Source organism: Caretta caretta, chromosome 1 (genome assembly GCF_965140235.1).
Source record: "Caretta caretta isolate rCarCar2 chromosome 1, rCarCar1.hap1, whole genome shotgun sequence".
Lineage (NCBI taxonomy): Eukaryota > Metazoa > Chordata > Testudines > Cheloniidae > Caretta > Caretta caretta.
The window spans coordinates 142,310,659-142,329,079 of NC_134206.1; the positions used below are offsets into that span (position 1 = coordinate 142,310,659).

General features: G+C 38.3%; 1 protein-coding gene across 4 annotated transcripts in view; it reads left to right on the plus strand.

Moving 5' to 3' along the window:
* CNKSR2 (connector enhancer of kinase suppressor of Ras 2) overlaps nucleotides 1–18,421 on the plus strand; it is a 376,791-nt gene that overhangs the window by 282,048 nt on the left and 76,322 nt on the right. For all 4 annotated transcript variants that reach the window (XM_048862811.2, XM_048862821.2, XM_048862830.2 and 1 more), the window contains 3 exons: nucleotides 1,333–1,406; nucleotides 4,162–4,233; nucleotides 16,057–16,124. In XM_048862811.2, the coding sequence (XP_048718768.1) occupies nucleotides 1,333–1,406; nucleotides 4,162–4,233; nucleotides 16,057–16,124 (214 nt within the window). The remainder of the gene's footprint in view (nucleotides 1–1,332; nucleotides 1,407–4,161; nucleotides 4,234–16,056; nucleotides 16,125–18,421) is intronic.

Sequence of the window (18,421 nt, forward strand, 5' to 3'; positions counted from 1 at the left end):
TACAGTGAAAAATGTTTAAAAGTGGTAGATAGTGTTCTCTGAGAAGTAGAGCAATACCAAAATCTAGACAAATAAATTGACAAGCAGTCCAAGCATTAAAAATGAAAAACAAGTTGCTATGACAATGTGACTATAAATGGGAAACCTAAGCATACGCAGAAACAAATGGAAAGTCCTTTACGTAGGCTAGAAGAACACATATTTGAGTTAGGTGGTGAAAATCAAAAGCATAGATGAAATGAAGACTAAAATTGTTAAAGGCAAAGATAGTTGTCACGGGTGTCAGAGAATGTAAGAGTTCTTTGCATGAACAATAAGAGCAGAGGTTACCAAAAACAGTAGTGGAATGTTAATTGCCTGGTACGTGGATTCAAATAAAGGTATATCTCTCAGCCTTCCAAGGACTAAATATGTGACAAAGAACAAAGTGATTGATAGATACATTTTTTTAAAAAAATAGAAAGGGAAGAGCACAAAATTATGTGGATTCATTACTTTAACATATATCTGTTTTCTCTAGTCTCAATTTCATGATTCTATGTTAGTGATGTTAATAATTCACAGTTATAAACAGCAGTATAACACAGCCTGTGGGGCTGATGTATTGGTGTCCTAAAACAAATGCTGTGCTTTTAAGTTGTGAAAAGTTGAGGACAGGTCAAAGTCCAGTAAAGCTATTCACAATTACCAAGTCTTTAGAGGAGGAGGGAAAGAGGCCAAGATTCCCCCTCTGTCAGTGTAACTGATAAGATATAAGAATAACTGGAGAGATATTCATTCATCTTGGCTGCAACATCGTGTAAAGATGGCAAACACTACACATTTGTATTTTAAAATTCGGTTGATTTAGATTACTGTGGGGTTGTTTTGTTCTCATAGTAAATTACAGGTTGAACCTCTCTAGTCCGGCACCCTTGGGACCTGACCGGTGCTGAACCAGAGAATTTGCCGAACCACAGGAGGGCAATGCAGAGTGCCAGTGGGTCTCCATACATGTGGGAAGTAGGGGAGCAGGGGGTGCTGTAGTACCTCCAGGCTTTGCGCCCAGCATGGGCCCTCACCTGGGGGCCCCACTGCTGGCACGCGAAACCTTAAATTAGAGTAAATAAATGAAGACGTGGCACACCACTTCTGAAAGGTTGCCGACCCCTGTTCTAGACTAAGGTCCATGACCTCCCACTCTGGCAATACTCCCATTGATTTGCCAGGAGTACAATAATATGCCGTATGTAGGAAAGTAAGTAAAACTCTCTCTTTGTTTATGTTTAAGTTTTAATGGACTTTCGTCTTAAGCCTCATTAACTTGAGTAACATATAGAACTGTCTTCACAGGATGAAAAAGCAGAGGGATTCATCAGTCTACCTGAATTTAAAATTGATAGAGCCAGCGAGTGCCGCAAGAAATAGTAAGTGTGTTTAAAATCATACAGTGAAATAACAAAAGAGTAAGGGGAGAGTGATCACTTTAGATAAGCTATTACCAGCAGGAGAGTGGGGTGGGAGGAGGTATTTTTTCATGCTTTTGTGTGTATATAATAAGATCTTCTACACTTTCCACAGCATGCATCCGATGAAGTGAGCTGTAGCTCATGAAAGCTTATGCTCAAATAAATTGGTTAGTCTCTAAGGTGCCACAAGTACTCCTTTTCTTTTTGCGAATACAGACTAACACGGCTGTTACTCTGAAACCTTTTTAAAAAGCAAGCGCTGAGAGATGGAGGAGGTGAAATATTACAGAGGTAACACAAAAAAAGAAGAGAGGGGTAAAAGGAGGCCTGTTCTTTTTCTAAGTCAGTTATTTACATCCACTAAATCCCTTTGCCGCTGTGGGATTCTATGTTTGAAATAAAAAGTTTTGCTAAAAAAAAAAATGCTTAGCTGTACAGTAGCTGTACATGGCTTTATTTTAAGAGCTTTTTGCTTTTCCGTAGTTAATTTGTATCTGTATAATTTGTGTCATTGTTTTAAAATAAATAGCAATGTGTTTGAAAAAAGCTAACTTGCGATTTATTATGGCTCTCAACCAAGTGTTTTAAATACAAAGTAAGTGAAAAGATCTTTAGGAGACATATTGCCAAATCCATGGCCAGACACAAGCCTTATTTTATTCAAAACTAACTCGGAGAGTTTTCTAAGTTTCAACCATCTGCTGACATTGTGGGCTGCCTCTTGAGCAGGGATAACACAATATAGCTCCAGTGAAGTTAATGAAGCTACACTGATTTACGGTAGGTCGGGATTCAGAGTACCAGCCGTGATAGTCTGTATCCACAAAAAGAAAAGGAGTACTTGTGGCACCTTAGAGACTAACAAATTTATTACTTTTGTCCTTAGTTAATTATATATCTTTGGCATACATACGTATCTATCTTGCTGTGCACCTGCGTTCACACATTTTCATTCTTACCACTGAAATCTCTGTGCATTGCTCTGTCACAGGCAAGTGTGTGGTTTGGTTCTTTTGTGTAAAGCTCACCTGGCACCATTGTAATTCTTTCAGCAGACCTCTGTATTTTAGCACATGTGTCACTTTCAAGTTTTTCAAAGAGTGCTTTTGAAACCATGAAAACTGTACCAGATAAGCTGTTTAGAGATTAAAGCTTGTCATGATGACTTACATGCCCCTTTAAAAAGGATACTAATGTTGTTACCATTAGTTTACAATGCTCTTTAAAATAAACTGTTCTGTGTAATAGTCTTTAAAAAGGGTAAAAAAATGAAAAAACTTCCACCTGTGGTTTTGGGAGTTTCAGTGTTCAGTCATTGCTCTGTGTTTTTCCACAGATTAAATGCAATGTGGCTCTGCTTCATTTATTTTCTTGTTAGTGAAGCAGCGTCATTGATGATGTCAGTTCATCTCTGAAAACTGCACTTCATTTAAATTATTGTCTCACTCTGAGTCCTGTCGACTGAGTAGCAGAGCACACAAATATGATTAATAAAAAACATCCACTTGAGTGGCAGATAAAAAAAAAAGATATTTAGAATCCAGATGACAGATGTTATAACAATTTTAAGATAAGTCAAGTTTTGGGTCTCAACAACTTGATTATATCTTTTTAAACAGAGCAGATGCTGCTCAACATCTGTTCTCGCTTGTGTAATATTATGCTGTGCACTGATGTGTAGAGGAATCCTTTTTGTCTAACATTTACAGATTTCCTTCCCTGACAATGCCTTTCTTTCTTCTAATACCTCGGCATATAGTCAGAGAAAAGAACAATTGTCTATCTAATTGACTATCTCCCTTGAAAACAAGGACAATGCACTTAATATACCATACTCTTTGTTTTGTTTTCTTTGACTTTGCTCTGTGTTTTGATGCTATTTTAAAGCAATCTTTGGGAGGCCATTAGTTTTTAAAAACTATTTCTATATTGTACATTACTAATAATTAGCTTTCATAGAATAGTTTTCATATCTAGATCTCCAAATGCTTCACTACAGCTTTCTGTATTTGTAGAAAATTCTCTGCACACTTTTTGTTTTAACAAATTGTTTGCAGTAAATAGATGAAATACTATTGAGCTGCAGTGACAACTCATGTTGATTACTTTGGTGGGTGGGAAAGATGACATGCCATTACCCATCATGCTAGATGACCTCGTAAACACCCCGTTGGATTACAACAGCTTGTCAAAAATCAATCCGCACATCACATTTTTCTATTTGACTCCCAGTCGTTAGTGCTGAAGGTGATGCCAAGGGCACTGTGATGTGAAAAGTCAGAGGAACGAGAGCTTTTCTGTTATATCAAATAAACTGTTCAGTCATTTTTCTGTTCAGAAACTCTTTTGACACCTCCACCCACATAAACACAATTGCCTGTTGTATAAACTATTTTAACTGCTTCATCTTATCCAGATGTAACATCTATCATGTTAATAGCTGTTGAATTGTCTTTGTGCATGTTTGAATGCAGATGTTATTTAAAGATAGATGGTCAATAAAGCCTTTTAATCAGTGACAGCTGGATGGATTCCAAAAGTTATAAGGCTGAATTAAAAAAACAAATACATGCTTAACCAACCTGAAAGAAAATTAAACACAGTCTCATTTCATTAAGTTATTTGGATTTCTAATTACCTTTATTTTTGAAAAAGATGTTTTGTATAATTATTATTTTTGCACGTTATGTTTTGACTTTTTTCTTTCCAACAGTGCATTCAAAGCCTGCCATCCTAAGATCAAAAGCTTTTACTTTGCTGCTGAACATCTAGATGACATGAACAGGTAATCAAGCCTAATAAAGTATAAAATCATATAGGAAACCATCTCTGAATACAGTGCTTTCCTCTGAAGCCAATGATAACATGTCATATATTTGTTTTCATTAAAGGTTAAGTTTTAGATGGATGAGTGCAAAAGAGCATCTTAATTTTTTGAGAAAAATATGTTTTTAATCCCCATCCTCACTTATGGTCATGAACTCTGGGTAATGACCGAAAGGATAAGATCATGGGTACAAGCCGTAGAAATGAGGTTTCCCCGCAGGGTGGCTGGTCTTAATCTCCAAGACAGGATGAGGAGCTTGACTATTTGGGAGGGCCTCGGAGTAGAGCTTCTTATCCTCTGGATCAAGAGGAGCCAGTTGAGGTGGTTCGGGCACCTGATAAGGATGCCCCCTAGGAGGCTTCCGTTGGAACTCTATCGGGCACGTCCCATGGGGAAGAGGCCCCCAAGCCTACCCAGGACACACTGGGGAATCCCCCAGGAGGAGCTGGAATCTTGCGGAAGAAAAGGGGGTCTGGTCCTCACTACTCTCCATGCTGCCGCCACGACCCTCACCAGGAAAAGCAGCATTAAGGAGAAAGAAGATATTTTTAATATTAATTTTATGCAAAAATGACCTCCGATTTTGTTGAAACACGTCCATAACATGTCAAAAACAAACACACATCTATTATCACCCTTGTGGTGGAACTAATCATGATAAATTTCTGCCCAGAAGGAGGTAGCAAGGAAGTAAAATCAGGCGTTAGAGGTCAATGTTTCTTTGAGCTATGATGATAGTGGTTGTGCTCTCTACTGTGCTTTTCCACTATGGCTGAAGAAACATGAACTCTGCAGGGTGATTTCTTCAGGAAAAACAGCAGGTAATGATGTTTCTGAGAGTGGTGCTTTTGGGCCCAATCCATCAAGGATGCTCAAGTGTCCTCAAGTGGGAGTGTAACTGGCTAAATTCATCCCTGTGCAGAGGGCCAGTACAAGGCTTATTCAACTTAAACCCAGTTTTGAGGGCCTGTGTGCACACCTCTACACGGTGTGAATTTCACATAGAAGGCACTTAGGGTGAGATCCTGGTTCTGTTGAAATCAGTGGCGAAACTTCCATTGACTTCAGTGAGCCCAGGATTTCACCCTTAGCACCTTGCAGAGTAGAGCTAACTGTCTGTTCCTTAGTCCAGTTTTGTGATCTTATTAAAAATGCTTTAATTTTCAACAAAACTTAAGCAAAATCACTTTTAACTCATCTAGGTGAACTTTATACAAACTCTGGTAACCCCTGTCTGTTCAGGTGTTTGCTACAGCATTTTTTATTTTTCCCAGCATAAAATGGGGTACATTTATTTTGAAAAAATATATTTATGTGGCTTTCATTATATGGTAAAAGAACCTAATTAAAGTTTCCCATCTTAAATTGGTTATCCTGTTCCTGTGGGCTCCATTAATCAGTGTGAATTAATCCTGTGCTTGCAGGCTCCATTAATCAGTGAAATGGTGAATGTGCTTTTAAAACAAAGAAAAAAGACAACCTTACACAGTCCATATAACTTATTAATAAAATACCTTAGCAGTGATAAGAATGATGATACCTATATTTACCATCTCTAACTGCTTTTAGGTAACAGTCAGTTTCTGGAAACTTTCATTTCTTTCTGAGATCTGTTGACCAGAAAATAGATTAAAGTTTTACATTTATGTTTACTTTTACTTAAAATGGATATAGGGTAAAATTTGCAAAAGCACCTAAGTCTCATTTTCAAAATTTGTTTGTAAGACTTTGCTTTTGCTCTTCATTGTGTTACGTAATTCCATCAGGCTAGCTACTAATAATGCACTTTACTATGCACTGAACAAAATACCCTCAGGACAAATGAAATCCTGACCACACTGAAAATACCACGAGTATTAAACATAAGTAAAATCTCTATCAGTAGATCAACACTTGGTATGAAAATATGCCAGGTTTTGGGGGGGGTAAAAATACATAACTGTGCAATAAACAGAAAGTACACACCAGTACTTGGAAAAATGTTTAAATGGGTCTGTGGCTAATCACAGTTAATTTGATTTTTTTAACCCTACATCATGACTTACATTTTGCCATTTTGGAATGAGTTCTTAGCAGGTCACAAATTAAATAAATAAACAAACACACACACACTGGACCAAAATCTGAAGTAGTGGCCCTACTCCACCAAATATAACTGAGATCAGAATCTGGCCCTGTGATAGTAAAATTGCTCTTTTTTAAAGTATCAAAAAATAATTACCCCTAGTCCCAAGCTCTGGTTCATTTCCAAAAACACTGACTTCACACAATTAACCTTTTTTTTTTAAAAGGTGATTACTAAAGAATAAATCCTTTAGGTTCAGAGACAGCATAACAAAGTATTTAAGAGCACTTGTTACATCCTACTCCAGCCTTACATATATTCACTCAAACTTTAAAAATAGATGGTTGTGACCAGGGTCCCAGTGGGAGCCAGCTATGGTCACTCAGTTAGGGTGAACTGCAAAGATTGGGGCAGACAATCCCCATAAAGCTGGTGGATATTCGAGTACTTAGATTCACCATGCCAAATAATAGTTCCCTTAAAGTGATCCAGCCTCAGGCCTCCATCCATGTACCCACGTCAAATATGATGAAAATTTCTGTACATCTTATTTCATCATATAAAAGGAAAGGTTCTACCAATCCCAAAGGATCGGACACATTACCTCCCAGGTTAATGAATGTTTCAGATCTTACCCAAATACATGCTACAGCTAATTCTTATTAACTAAACTAAAATTTATTAAAAAACAAAAGAGAGAGTATGGTTAAAAGACCAATATACATACAGACATTCATTCAGTTCATTGAGGTTCAGATTCATAACATAGATGGTGAGCTTTGTAATTGCAAAGAGTTCTTTCAGAAATAGTTCATAAGTTATAGTCCAATGTCCAGATCTCATATTCAGGGCATACCAGCATAACTGGGACCTCAGTCTTGTGACTCAAACTTCCCCTGATGAAGCCAAAGCAGATCTGAGATGACAGAATCAGGACCCAAGAATCTTTTATACAATTTCATGTCTTTTGACAAGTTGGAGTTTCTCAGGGAACAAAAGGTAATCAGGATGACTTTGAAGGAGGTCCATCACCGGTACTTAGCTATATGAATTAACGTAAGGCTATTTGCTTGTTCCTCCCTCATTCACCTTACATTTCAAAGACAGATGAATACCGAGATATCCCGGGTTACAATTCATTTAAATGCTAGGATGTTCTTTTGATCTCTGAATTATCAGAATACAGCATAGACGGGGACTGTTGATTACATTGGTTTCAGAGGAACAGCCGTGTTAGTCTGTATTCGCAAAAAGAAAAGGAGTACTTGTGGCACCTTAGAGACTAACCAATTTATTTGAGCATGAGCTTTCGTGAGCTACAGCTCACTTCATCAGATGCCACAAGTACTCCTTTTCTTTTGTTGATTACATTGTTAACCCTACTCATATACATGTAAAAACACAAACATTATCTCCCCATATGTCTTTTGAGGGTCATTTAGTTTGCAGGATGTTTAACGCTTTCTAGCCATGTGTCACAACAGTATTAAAATGTTATGAACCATTTTGATTACACAAAATGGTTCCATCATTTTCTGTTCATTTTTATTGTTGGGTTTCTGACAACTACTTTCATAATGCAGTCCTTTCAGCACTGTTTGTACCATGTTACTGGAGGCAGAAGAGAAGGGCAGGAATCTACTAAAAGCATAGCCTCATTGAGAGGGAAATGTGTTTTCCGGTATTTAAATTCCTTCAATAATTATTAATAAAAATAATTATTCGTTATTTCATTGTACTTATGTATACAGAATATAGGAACTATATATGTGTGTGCGCACATACATACCTATGATATGTATGCATTTTAGACTATATAGTCTTGTTACTGTTCAGATGATCATGTTGATTTTATGAGGCCTAGATTTCCATGTAATGCTGGAAACTTCTGTGTTTTGTGATCATTGTTCTGCTATTTGGTACAGTGAATGTGTATTTCCTAACCTCATCCCTTAGTTAAAGGGACACTGTCTTTCCAAGGCTGGCAAGCTTGGAATTTACCATTCCCTTTCTAAAACATATCTGCTTTTCAAAATGATCAGTGCCATCAACATTAAAATCCCATTTTCTGAGCTGGGAGACATAGAGACAATAAACCTGCAGTGGGAGAGTGTTCAGAGAACCTGTTTGCTCATCCCACTGTGTCTCCATTCAACCATCTCCATTTTTGTGAATAGGCAGAGTATTGATATTTATAAGCATCTCCTTTCTAAAGACACCCTTCTGTGAACCGAAACAAAGGCACAAGTCTAATTTCAGTCTGATACCATGAGAACAAAGACTTAGAACATAAGAACAGCCATACTGGGTCAGACCAAAGGTTCATCTAGCCCAGTATCCTGTCTTCTGACAGTGGCCAATGCCAGGTGCCCCAGAGGGAATGAACAGAACAGGTGGTAATCAAGTGATCCATTCCCTGTTGCTCATTCCTAGCTTCAAACAGAGTCTAGGGACACCATCTCTGCCCATCCTGGCTAATAGCCATTGATAGACCTATACTCCATGAATTTATCTAGTTCTTTTTTGAACCCTGTTATAGTCTTGGCCTTCACAATATCCTCTGGCAAAGAGTTCCGTAGGTTGACTATGCGTTGTGTTAAAAAATATTTCCTTTTGTTTCTTTTAAACCTGCTGCCTGTTAATTTCATTTGGTGACCCTAGTTCTTGTGTTATGAGGAGTAAATAATGTTTTCTTATATACTTTCTCCACACCATTCATGATTTTATAGACCTCAGTCATATTCCCCCTTAGTCATCTCTTTTCCAAGCTGAAAAGTTCCAGTCTTATTAATCTCTCCTCATACGGAAACCATTCTATACCCTAATCATTTTTGTTGCCCTTTTCTGAACTTTTCCAATTGCAGTGTATCTTTCTTGAGATGGGGCTGTGATGGGTTTGGTCACAGAAACCTCCTTGGGACTGTCACCTGATGTGCTGAGACTACTTCTGAGCCCGTTTTATCTGCCGGTTTGGGTCTCCAAAACCCTGCCCTGTTGAGTCAGACACGCCAGTCTGCTCCAACACAGACCCAGGGTCTGAACCACATGACCCAAAGCTGCAGACTTAACTGAAAACAGCTTAAGAAGTGCTCATGTCTCTAGCACCCAGACACCCAGCTCCCAATGGGATCCAAACCCCAAATAAATCTGTTTTACTCTGTGTAAAGCTTATACAGGGTAAACTCATAAATTATCTGGCCTCTATAACACTGATAGAGAGATATGCACAGCTGTTTGCTCCCCCAGGTATTAATTAATAAGCAAAAGTGATTTTATTAAGTATAAAAAGTAGGATTTAAGTGGCTGCAAGTAATAACAGACAGAACAAAGTAAGTTACCAAGCAAAATAAAACAAAACATGCAAATCTAAGCCTAATACAGTAGGAAACTGACTACAGGTAAATCTCACCCTCAGAGATGTTCCAATAAGCTTCTTTCACAGACTAGACTCCTTCCTCGTCTGGATCCAATCCTTTTCAGACCAACCTTGTGGCTTATAGCCTTGGTCCAGCAATCACTCACACCCCGTAGTTACAGACCTTTGTTCCAGTTTTTTTCAGGCATCTCTTTGGGGTAGAGAGACCATCTCTTGAGACAGCTGAAGACCAAATGGAGGGGTTTCCAGGGCCTTTTATATTCTCTCTTGTGGGCAGAAATCCCTTTTTCTTCTGTGCAAAATCACAGCAACAAGATGGTGTTTGTAGCCACCTGGGCAAGTCACATGTCCATGAATGATTCAGTATTTTGCAGGCCGACAGCATTGTTTACATTTTAGTTTGAACATTCCCAGGAAAGCTCAGATGTGGATTGGCGTTTCCCAAAGTCCATTGTTAGTCAAGTGTTTCTTGATTGGGCACTTACTGAGAATAGTCCTTTCGCAAGAAGCTGACCAAATGCTTCACTGAGTCTATTTAGAATCAAACACATTAAGATACAAGTACATAGCCAATATTCATAGCTTCAAATACAAAAATGATACACACATACAAACAGCATAATCATAACCAGCAAATTACAACCTTTCTATAGACACCTTACTTGACCTCCTTTGTACAAGATTTGGTGCGACTATAGGACCTTGGTTGTAACAATGATCTATACAGTCACAGTTCATGTCAATAACATCACGGGGCAACCACATCTGCACACAGTATTCAAGATGTGGGCATACCCTGGATTTATATAGAAGCAATATGATATTTTCTGCCTTATTATCTATTCCTTTCTTAATGATTCCCAACATTCTGTTCGCTTTTTTGACTGCCACTGCACATTGAGTGAATATTTTCAAAGAACTAACCACAGTGACTCTAAGATCTGTTTCTTGAGTCATAACAGCTAATTTAGACCCCATCATTTTATATGTATAGTTGGGATTATGTTTTCTAATGAGCATTACTTTGCAGTTGTCAACATTGAATTTCATCTGCCATTTTGTTGCCCAGTCACCAAGTTTTGAGAGATCCTTTTGTAGCTCTTCACAGTCTGTCTGGGACTTAACTTTCCTGAGTAGTTTTGTATCATCTGCAGTATTTGCCACCTCACTATTTACCCCTTTTTCCAGATCATTTATGAATATGTTGAATAGGACTGGTCCCAGTACAGACCCCTGGGGGACACCACTATTTACTTCTTCCCATTCTGAAAACTGGCCATTTATTCCTACCCTTTGTTTTTTATCTTTTAACCAGTTACTTTTCTTAAGAGCCTTAGATGAGGGACCTTGTCAAAGGCTTTCTGAAAATCTAAGTACACTATATCCCCCTTGTCCACATGCTTGTTGACCCCCTCAAAGAATTCTACAGATTGGTGGGGCGTGATTTCCCTTTACAGAAACTATGTTGACTCTTCCACAACAAATTATTTTCATCTATGTGTCTGACAATTTTGTTCTTGACTATAGTTTCAAACAGTTTGCCCGATACTGAAGTAACACTTACTGGCCTGTAATTGCTGGGACCATCTCTGGAGCACTTTTTAAAAATTGGCGTCACATTAGCTATCCTCCAGTCATTTGGTACAGAAGCTGATTTAAATGATAGGTTACAGACTACAGTTAATAGTTCTGCAATTTCACATTTGAGTTCCTTCATAACTTTTGGGTGAATACCATCTGGTCCTGTTGACTTATTACTGTTTAGTTTATCAGTTTGTTCCAAAACCTCCTCTAATGACACCTCAATCTGGGACAGTTCCTCAGATTTGTCACCTAAAAAGACTGTCTCAGGTTTGGGAATCTCCCTCACATCCGCAGCTTTGAAGACGGATGCAAAGAATTCATTTAGTTTCTCTGCAATGGCCTTATTGTCCTTGAGTGCTCTTTTAGCATCTCAATCGTCCAGTGGCCCCACTCATTATTTAGCAGGCTTCCCGCTTCTGATGTACTTAAAAAAATGCTTGCTATTACTTTTTGAGTCTTTGGCTAGCTGTTCTTCAAATTCTTTTTTGGCCTTCCTAATTATATTTTTACACTTCACCTGCCAGAGTTTATGCTCCTTTCTATTTTCCTCACTAGGATTTAACTTCCACTTTTTTAAAGGCTGCCTTTTTGCCTCTCACTGCTTCTTTTACTTTGTTGTTTAGCCATGGTGGCACATTTTTGGTTCTCTTACTATATTTTTTAATTTGGGGTACACATATAAGTTGAGCCTCTATTATGGTGTCTTTAAAAAGTTTCTATGCAGCTTGCAGGGATTTCACTTTTGGCACTGTACCTTTTAATTTCTGTTTCACTAACCTCCTCATTTTTGTGTAGTTCCCCTTTCTGAAATTAAATGCTACAGTGTTGGCCTGCTGTGATGTTTTTCCCAACACAGAGATGTTAAACTTAATTATATTAGGGTCACTGTTACCTAGGAGTCCAATATTCACCTTTTGGACCAGATCCTGTGCTCCACTTAGGACTAAATCAAGAATTGCCTCTCCTCTTGTGGGTTGCAGGACTAGCTGCTCCAAGAAGCAGTCCTTTAAGGTTCCATTCTTTAAGCCTCCAATAAATGTCTAAGAATATGTATAGTTTCTTTAGATACTGGTTAGAGTACAACTGGTTACCAGTGTCACTTAGATTTTTGGGGCTATCTGGGTTGCAATACAGTGAACCTATCTTGCAGTTGTGATCCATGTGATGGGGAGAATTTGACACCTTCCTTTTACCAGAAACATTATATTGCCTCTTATATATGGCAAGGCAGAAAATTATTTTGATGTCTGCCACGGTTATATACAGTATAGTCCTGATTATCCGAATAGCACGGGGGACATAGATTTTATTTGGATAATCGGGAGCTTAGATAATAGAGCGAATAGGAGACATTCGGCCTTTTAGTCCTCCTCCTCGCAGTTCTGGCTGGGGTGGTAGGGAGGGTCTCTGCTCTGCCCCTCCCAGACTACAGCCTCCCCATCCGATCTCCACACCTCTTGCCTGCAGGGATCCGATATCACTGGCCCTGCAGCAGCACCCTCTGTTGCTCCTTTGTCATGGCCTGCACATTCACTCCCATGCCAGCAGGGCTGCAGAGGGCCTCTTGTGCTGCTGCAGAAGCCACTGAGAAGCAGGGTGGCCTCTCCCATGTCTGGGGCCTTGTCCTCCTTACAGTCCTGGCTGGGGGTCTCTGCTGTGTTACCCAAACATCTGCATTATTCAAATCCCTTCCTTCTCCCCCAGCATGAGACAGATGCTGGGGGACAAGGAAGGGATTCGACTAATGCAGAGGTTTAGGCAATAGGATTTCAGATAAATGGGAGTATATTCTATAAGGTTTTGAGGTGAGTCGCAAAGTTCCCTTCTTCTGATGTTGACAAAGGATGTATATGTTGTTTATCTTCACTTTCTCTTGAAGAACAAGATGGCTGCTAATATCAGTGGTACTGTATTTATTCTTTATAGCAAACAAATACTTTTCGTAATTCTCACAAAACAATTAAAGCTGCACACCCTAAACTCTTTGTGAGTGCTGAGTATCATCTTGACCTCCTGCACTTCAGAAAAAACACTGGTTACCAAGACACAGTATACCAACCAACCAAGGTTTGAGTCTTTCAACGCACTCACCAATTTTTCAGATTCTTTTCAAGCATATTTGCACTATATCTTTTCATACTAGTAACAGGAAACTCTTGCACTATAACAACATACATATGTGAGGTCTCCAAAACCAGTGAATGCTAATCTTCCTATTGGTTTAACAACCCAAAGAATTTCATCTTTATGCTGTAATATTGTATCCCTTTTCTGTTCTTCAGAAGGTTTTTATAACTTCCCTGACATTCCATGTCATCCTCATATGTTTCCAGCTTTAGTCACTCTACCCATTGCTTATGCACACATTAAAAAATGTTCTGATCTTCATTATGAAACCCACCATATCTAAAGGAGCTATGCTGGGGGATTCCATGTTACATGCAATTTCATTTATTACATTATTAAATATGCTTCAGAAGTTAATGCAGTCCTTCTTTTAGCATCTGAATTTACAAGCCACTCACGAGAAGATGGTGCTTGAACATTCTGCCATATTGGGCCATATTGCAAAGATTAGTCATTTATTCCATATTGTATGCATGTCTGGTTTAGATAGTATTCCAGATTATTGGACAGATTGTCAGCTACTGTAAATTATTAACTGTTAGTTCTTTTATAACTATTATATAAATTATTCTATAACTCCGTTAGTTAATGCACATTTCATGAGATTGTCAGATTGCATTTTTCAGGAAATAGCATTTTCTGACAACAAAATTACCTATTAAAATGTAGTTTATGCCATTTGATTGTTTACAAAAACCAGTAATTTGCAAAAGGTAACCAAGCCATTAGTGCAAATTAACATAACTAAACATTAATTTAATTGAGTGCCATGAGGATTTTATTATTTCTTGGATGTTGGATAAAATGAGATCTTGCTAAAAGAAAAACCTTATTAGCTCTATTATCTAGTGTTCTGAGATCATAAGGCCTTTCCAGAAATGTTTCACTGGGTTGTGTGTGTGTTTGTTTGGTGGTTTGGGTTTGTTTGGGGTTCGTTTTATTTGTTTTGTTTTTTGTTTTTTCAGTGCACATTGGCTGCATTTAGTAGTAGTAAACTGTGAACTGAAGTAAAAACCATGGGTCATGCTTCACTGCAGTGCTTTTAACATATTTTAGGTTGGTCTCTGTGAGGAACTTAATGTAACACTTCGATAGTTCTTTGCAAAGGGTCCTTCTCTCTTCTAATTTAAGACATGAACAGTTCTGTGGGGCAGAATTAGTTGGTTTTTGTTTGTTTGTTTGTTTGTTTGTTTGTTTTTGCTTTAAGACTCCAGTTATTTTTATAAATGTATGGCAGCTATTAACTATTATAACTGAAAGTTTGTAATCTTTTATTCTGATTCACTTGTCTTCTCTCCTCCCCGTGATAACATTAATTAGAGGGTCATGTGAGATGTTCTGTAGTCACAGCAACAGTAACTTCGCAGCTAGCTACTGTTATTCCTAATGTAAAGTGATTTATGGTTCTTGTACATGATTTCAACTGTCAAAGGACAGTGCTGTGGTCCTTTTGAAGGAGAAATTCAGCACATCATGATCTGATGTATGGTTAACATCCGCTGAAATGCCTTGGAAACTGTTATTTGGAAACAGTTGCAAAAGATGCTATCCCTCACTTGTCAAGAAAATATTCTATTTCCTTATCTTGAGTGTGCAAAGGAGGCATAGCAGGCTCTGAAACAGGAATATTAGCAGAATACATTTTTCAAGTAAGAACAGAGTGGTGGTCCCTCTCATTTTGTTGGATATTTAAGCATTAAAAATGCTGTTCATTAGCTTGGCAAGCAAGGGTTCTATAACCCTGGCAATGGAATTTTTTGGAGAAATAATTCCAGATTTACCTATGGGAGGTTGTCATGTTGGTTTAAAGCCGCAGTGATGGAGGAGTTGATGTAGTGTGAGCAGTTGGATAATGAACACACTGAGGGCCCCGTGGGGGGATGACGGGAGGTTGAAGCAGTGCATTGCTACAGGCAGTTGAATTCATTACTAGAATAAAAGAATATAGGTGCTTTTTTTTAATTCATGCAGTTTATGGATGTGTTTTTTCAGATCTAAGTAGAAGTTAGAACTTTCAATGTGAATTCTGTTTTGATGCAACTACCTTTCCCTCCCTCTGCTTCCCCAACACACAAAAAACAGGTTCTGGTGTGCTTCCATCTCTTTATACTATGCACTATAGGTAAACTTTACAACACATAATGGCATAATTAAACCCCTTTGTCTGTTCAGAAGTGAACCTGTTCTTTTGACTACTGGGTTTGATCTTTTTCCCCTGCTAGGATGCCAAATCAGGCCTTAAAGTGTTGCTTAAATCTCTGTAAAACAGTGTTTGTTCTTGAGAAATCAGAACAGCGGGAGTATCGGTAGGGTGACACATCTGTGAGCACCAGATTTAATAGGGCTTTGATTATCGCAAAAGTCTTTATTTTATAGAAGTTTGACATCTTCACTAAAGGTTTTCTTTTTGAAACAGAAACTTTGGTTCGGAAACAATTGTTCAACAGCAAAATTATAGCTCTTTGAAGACACTATGAATAGAAATATCAAAGAAATCAGCTGCTTTATACATAAAATATCATTGTCATGTGTCTCTTTCAGATGGTTTATAACCTTTTAAAAGTAGCAAAGCCCAAAAAAATAACATGTTGTATTAGTATCACTGCTTTTTTTAAAAATATTATTTCAGATGGCTAAACAGAATTAACATGCTTGCTGCTGGCTGTGCAGAAAGAGAGAGGATCAAACAAGAACAAGGTACAGTGGTATTATTTTGTTTACTTCATTTAGCTCCCCTTAGGGTTGCCAGCCCTCCAGGATTGTCCTGGAGTCTCCAGGAATTACAGATTAATCTTTAATTAATTATTATTTCCTGTGATGAAACCTCCAGGAATACGTCCAACCAAATTTGCCAACCCTAGCTCCCTTTCTTGGCTGACTTATTCTTTATATTTTTCTGTGTGTCCCAGGTCCCATTCCCATCATCTAAGAAAAATTCATAAATGGGTTTCACAGCTGCTGGGGAGTTGTTTGTTTTTCTTCACTCACAAGCAAAATCCTTTCAACAAGGTTGAAGCTTGAGTTCACAGGAAAGAAATTTTCTTCTAAAGACTGTTGACTTAGGGTATATCTGCACTACAGTGGCACAGTTATGGCATTGCACCTGTGCCACTGTCAAGCCATAGTGTGTAGATGCTTCCTACTTTGACAGAAGGGCTTTTTCCACCAGTGTAATTAATCCCCTCTCCAAGAGGTGGTAGTTAGGTACAAAAAAGAATCCTTCTAAAGACCTAGGCCCACAGCATCTACACCGGTAGTTAGGTCAACCTGTCTATGATGTTTGGTGCAAACTTTTTCATAGCCCTGAGTGACATAGCTAGGTTGATCTATTTTTTAAGTGTAGACAGAGCCTTAATTTGCTTACCCTTAAAGACTTTAAGTTTAGGGCTAATTTAATGTTTTATGACTTCTGCCATTTCCACTAGACAGAGTTGGACATAGAAATCTACCAACCTATCTAAAACAGCACATTACATTAAAGGCAGATTTACAATACCAGTATTTTTCCCACATGCATTTGCAGTGTGCTGGCTTGTTAGCTTTGATGCTCAGCCTCTGCTGAGCAGCCAGTGTGATCTCTGGCACAAGAGTGGACATCTCACTAGGGTGAGAGGTAGCACGTTCTAGTAGACTAAACATAGTTCTGAGGAAAAGGAACTTCCATGTTCTAATCCTGTCTCATGCTGATTGCCTTGTGGCCTTGGCCAAGTCATTTAAACTTTCCACCTTCATTTCCCCATATGTTAAAAGGAACATTAAAATATTTACTTTCCTCCCAAGAGCACCATGATGATTAATTAGTTGGTATTTTAAAATGCTCTTTAAGTGCTAACACTAACCTGAAAGCACACACAACTTCCAGTAGTTGGGGATCAAGCTCTGTTGGACTGAGGAAGGAAGGGCCTCCAGAGAAAGGAAAGACGAGTGTCCTCCTTATCATAGGGTCATAGACCTCAGTGTGTTGTAGACATTTTAAGAAAATTGAGGCCTCAGACTATTTAAATTTAAAATGGCTTCCAAGGTAATTAAGGTCAGCAGTGAGACTCCCTCCTCCCGCTTATTCCAGAAAGACATCCCTGGCAATTCTCATGAACGTTCCTTGTTATCTCTCTAACATCATCCCCTAGCATTGATTTATCATATGGGGTAGACAATGCCCTCTGTATTTGTTTGTGTATTTGCGTTTAAGCAGGGCAAGAGCTATGTAGCTAGAGGGAGCTGCAATTGCACATCCATCATTCACCAGAGTATAGGGTTTTTATTTCAGTTGGGTGCCTTCGTGGAGCCTCCCTTGACTGGAAGCACAAGGGCTGTTTTGTTTCTGAATAGTGTCCTTAATTACTAAAGGCATCAGGTTAACAAAATAAAAACAATCTATGATTTTAAGCATTTTTGCACTATATGAAACTCTAAAGCCAAAATTTCTGTGATTCGGTGGCTCTGCCATTATTCAGCTACATGCTTGATTTTTCAAAAAGTCTTTTATTTCTATTCTGTTCAGTCTTCTGCAACAAGGGCTTTTAATACCATTGAAACAATTCAACAGCAATTGTCAAACCTGTTTCAATTAAGCATTGAATGGTTCTGAACCTACTGTGCATAAATATATCTCACGTTCTTCAGAGATGCACAAATCACTGAATTGTGGGTGAAGTTCTGGTGGAAATGTCCCTTTCTTCAAGTGAAACCTTCACAGAATACTATATATCAATATCAAAATTGTTCCACATTAAATGTAGTGAATGTTAATGACATGATAAGGGACATCTTTGGACACACAAATTACTTTTTTCCCAATGTTATAAAATAGGGGAGAGGAATATTTATTTTTCATACCAGTAGAAAATAGGCAGTCCTCAACTTTATGATGTTCGATTTAAGATGAACATTTCTGAATTGACACCCTGATTCAACCTACGACCATTAATCCAGAAGGTTTCCAAAGCGTGCTCTAACCATTGATTATGTCCACCATTGAAATTCTGTCACCTGTG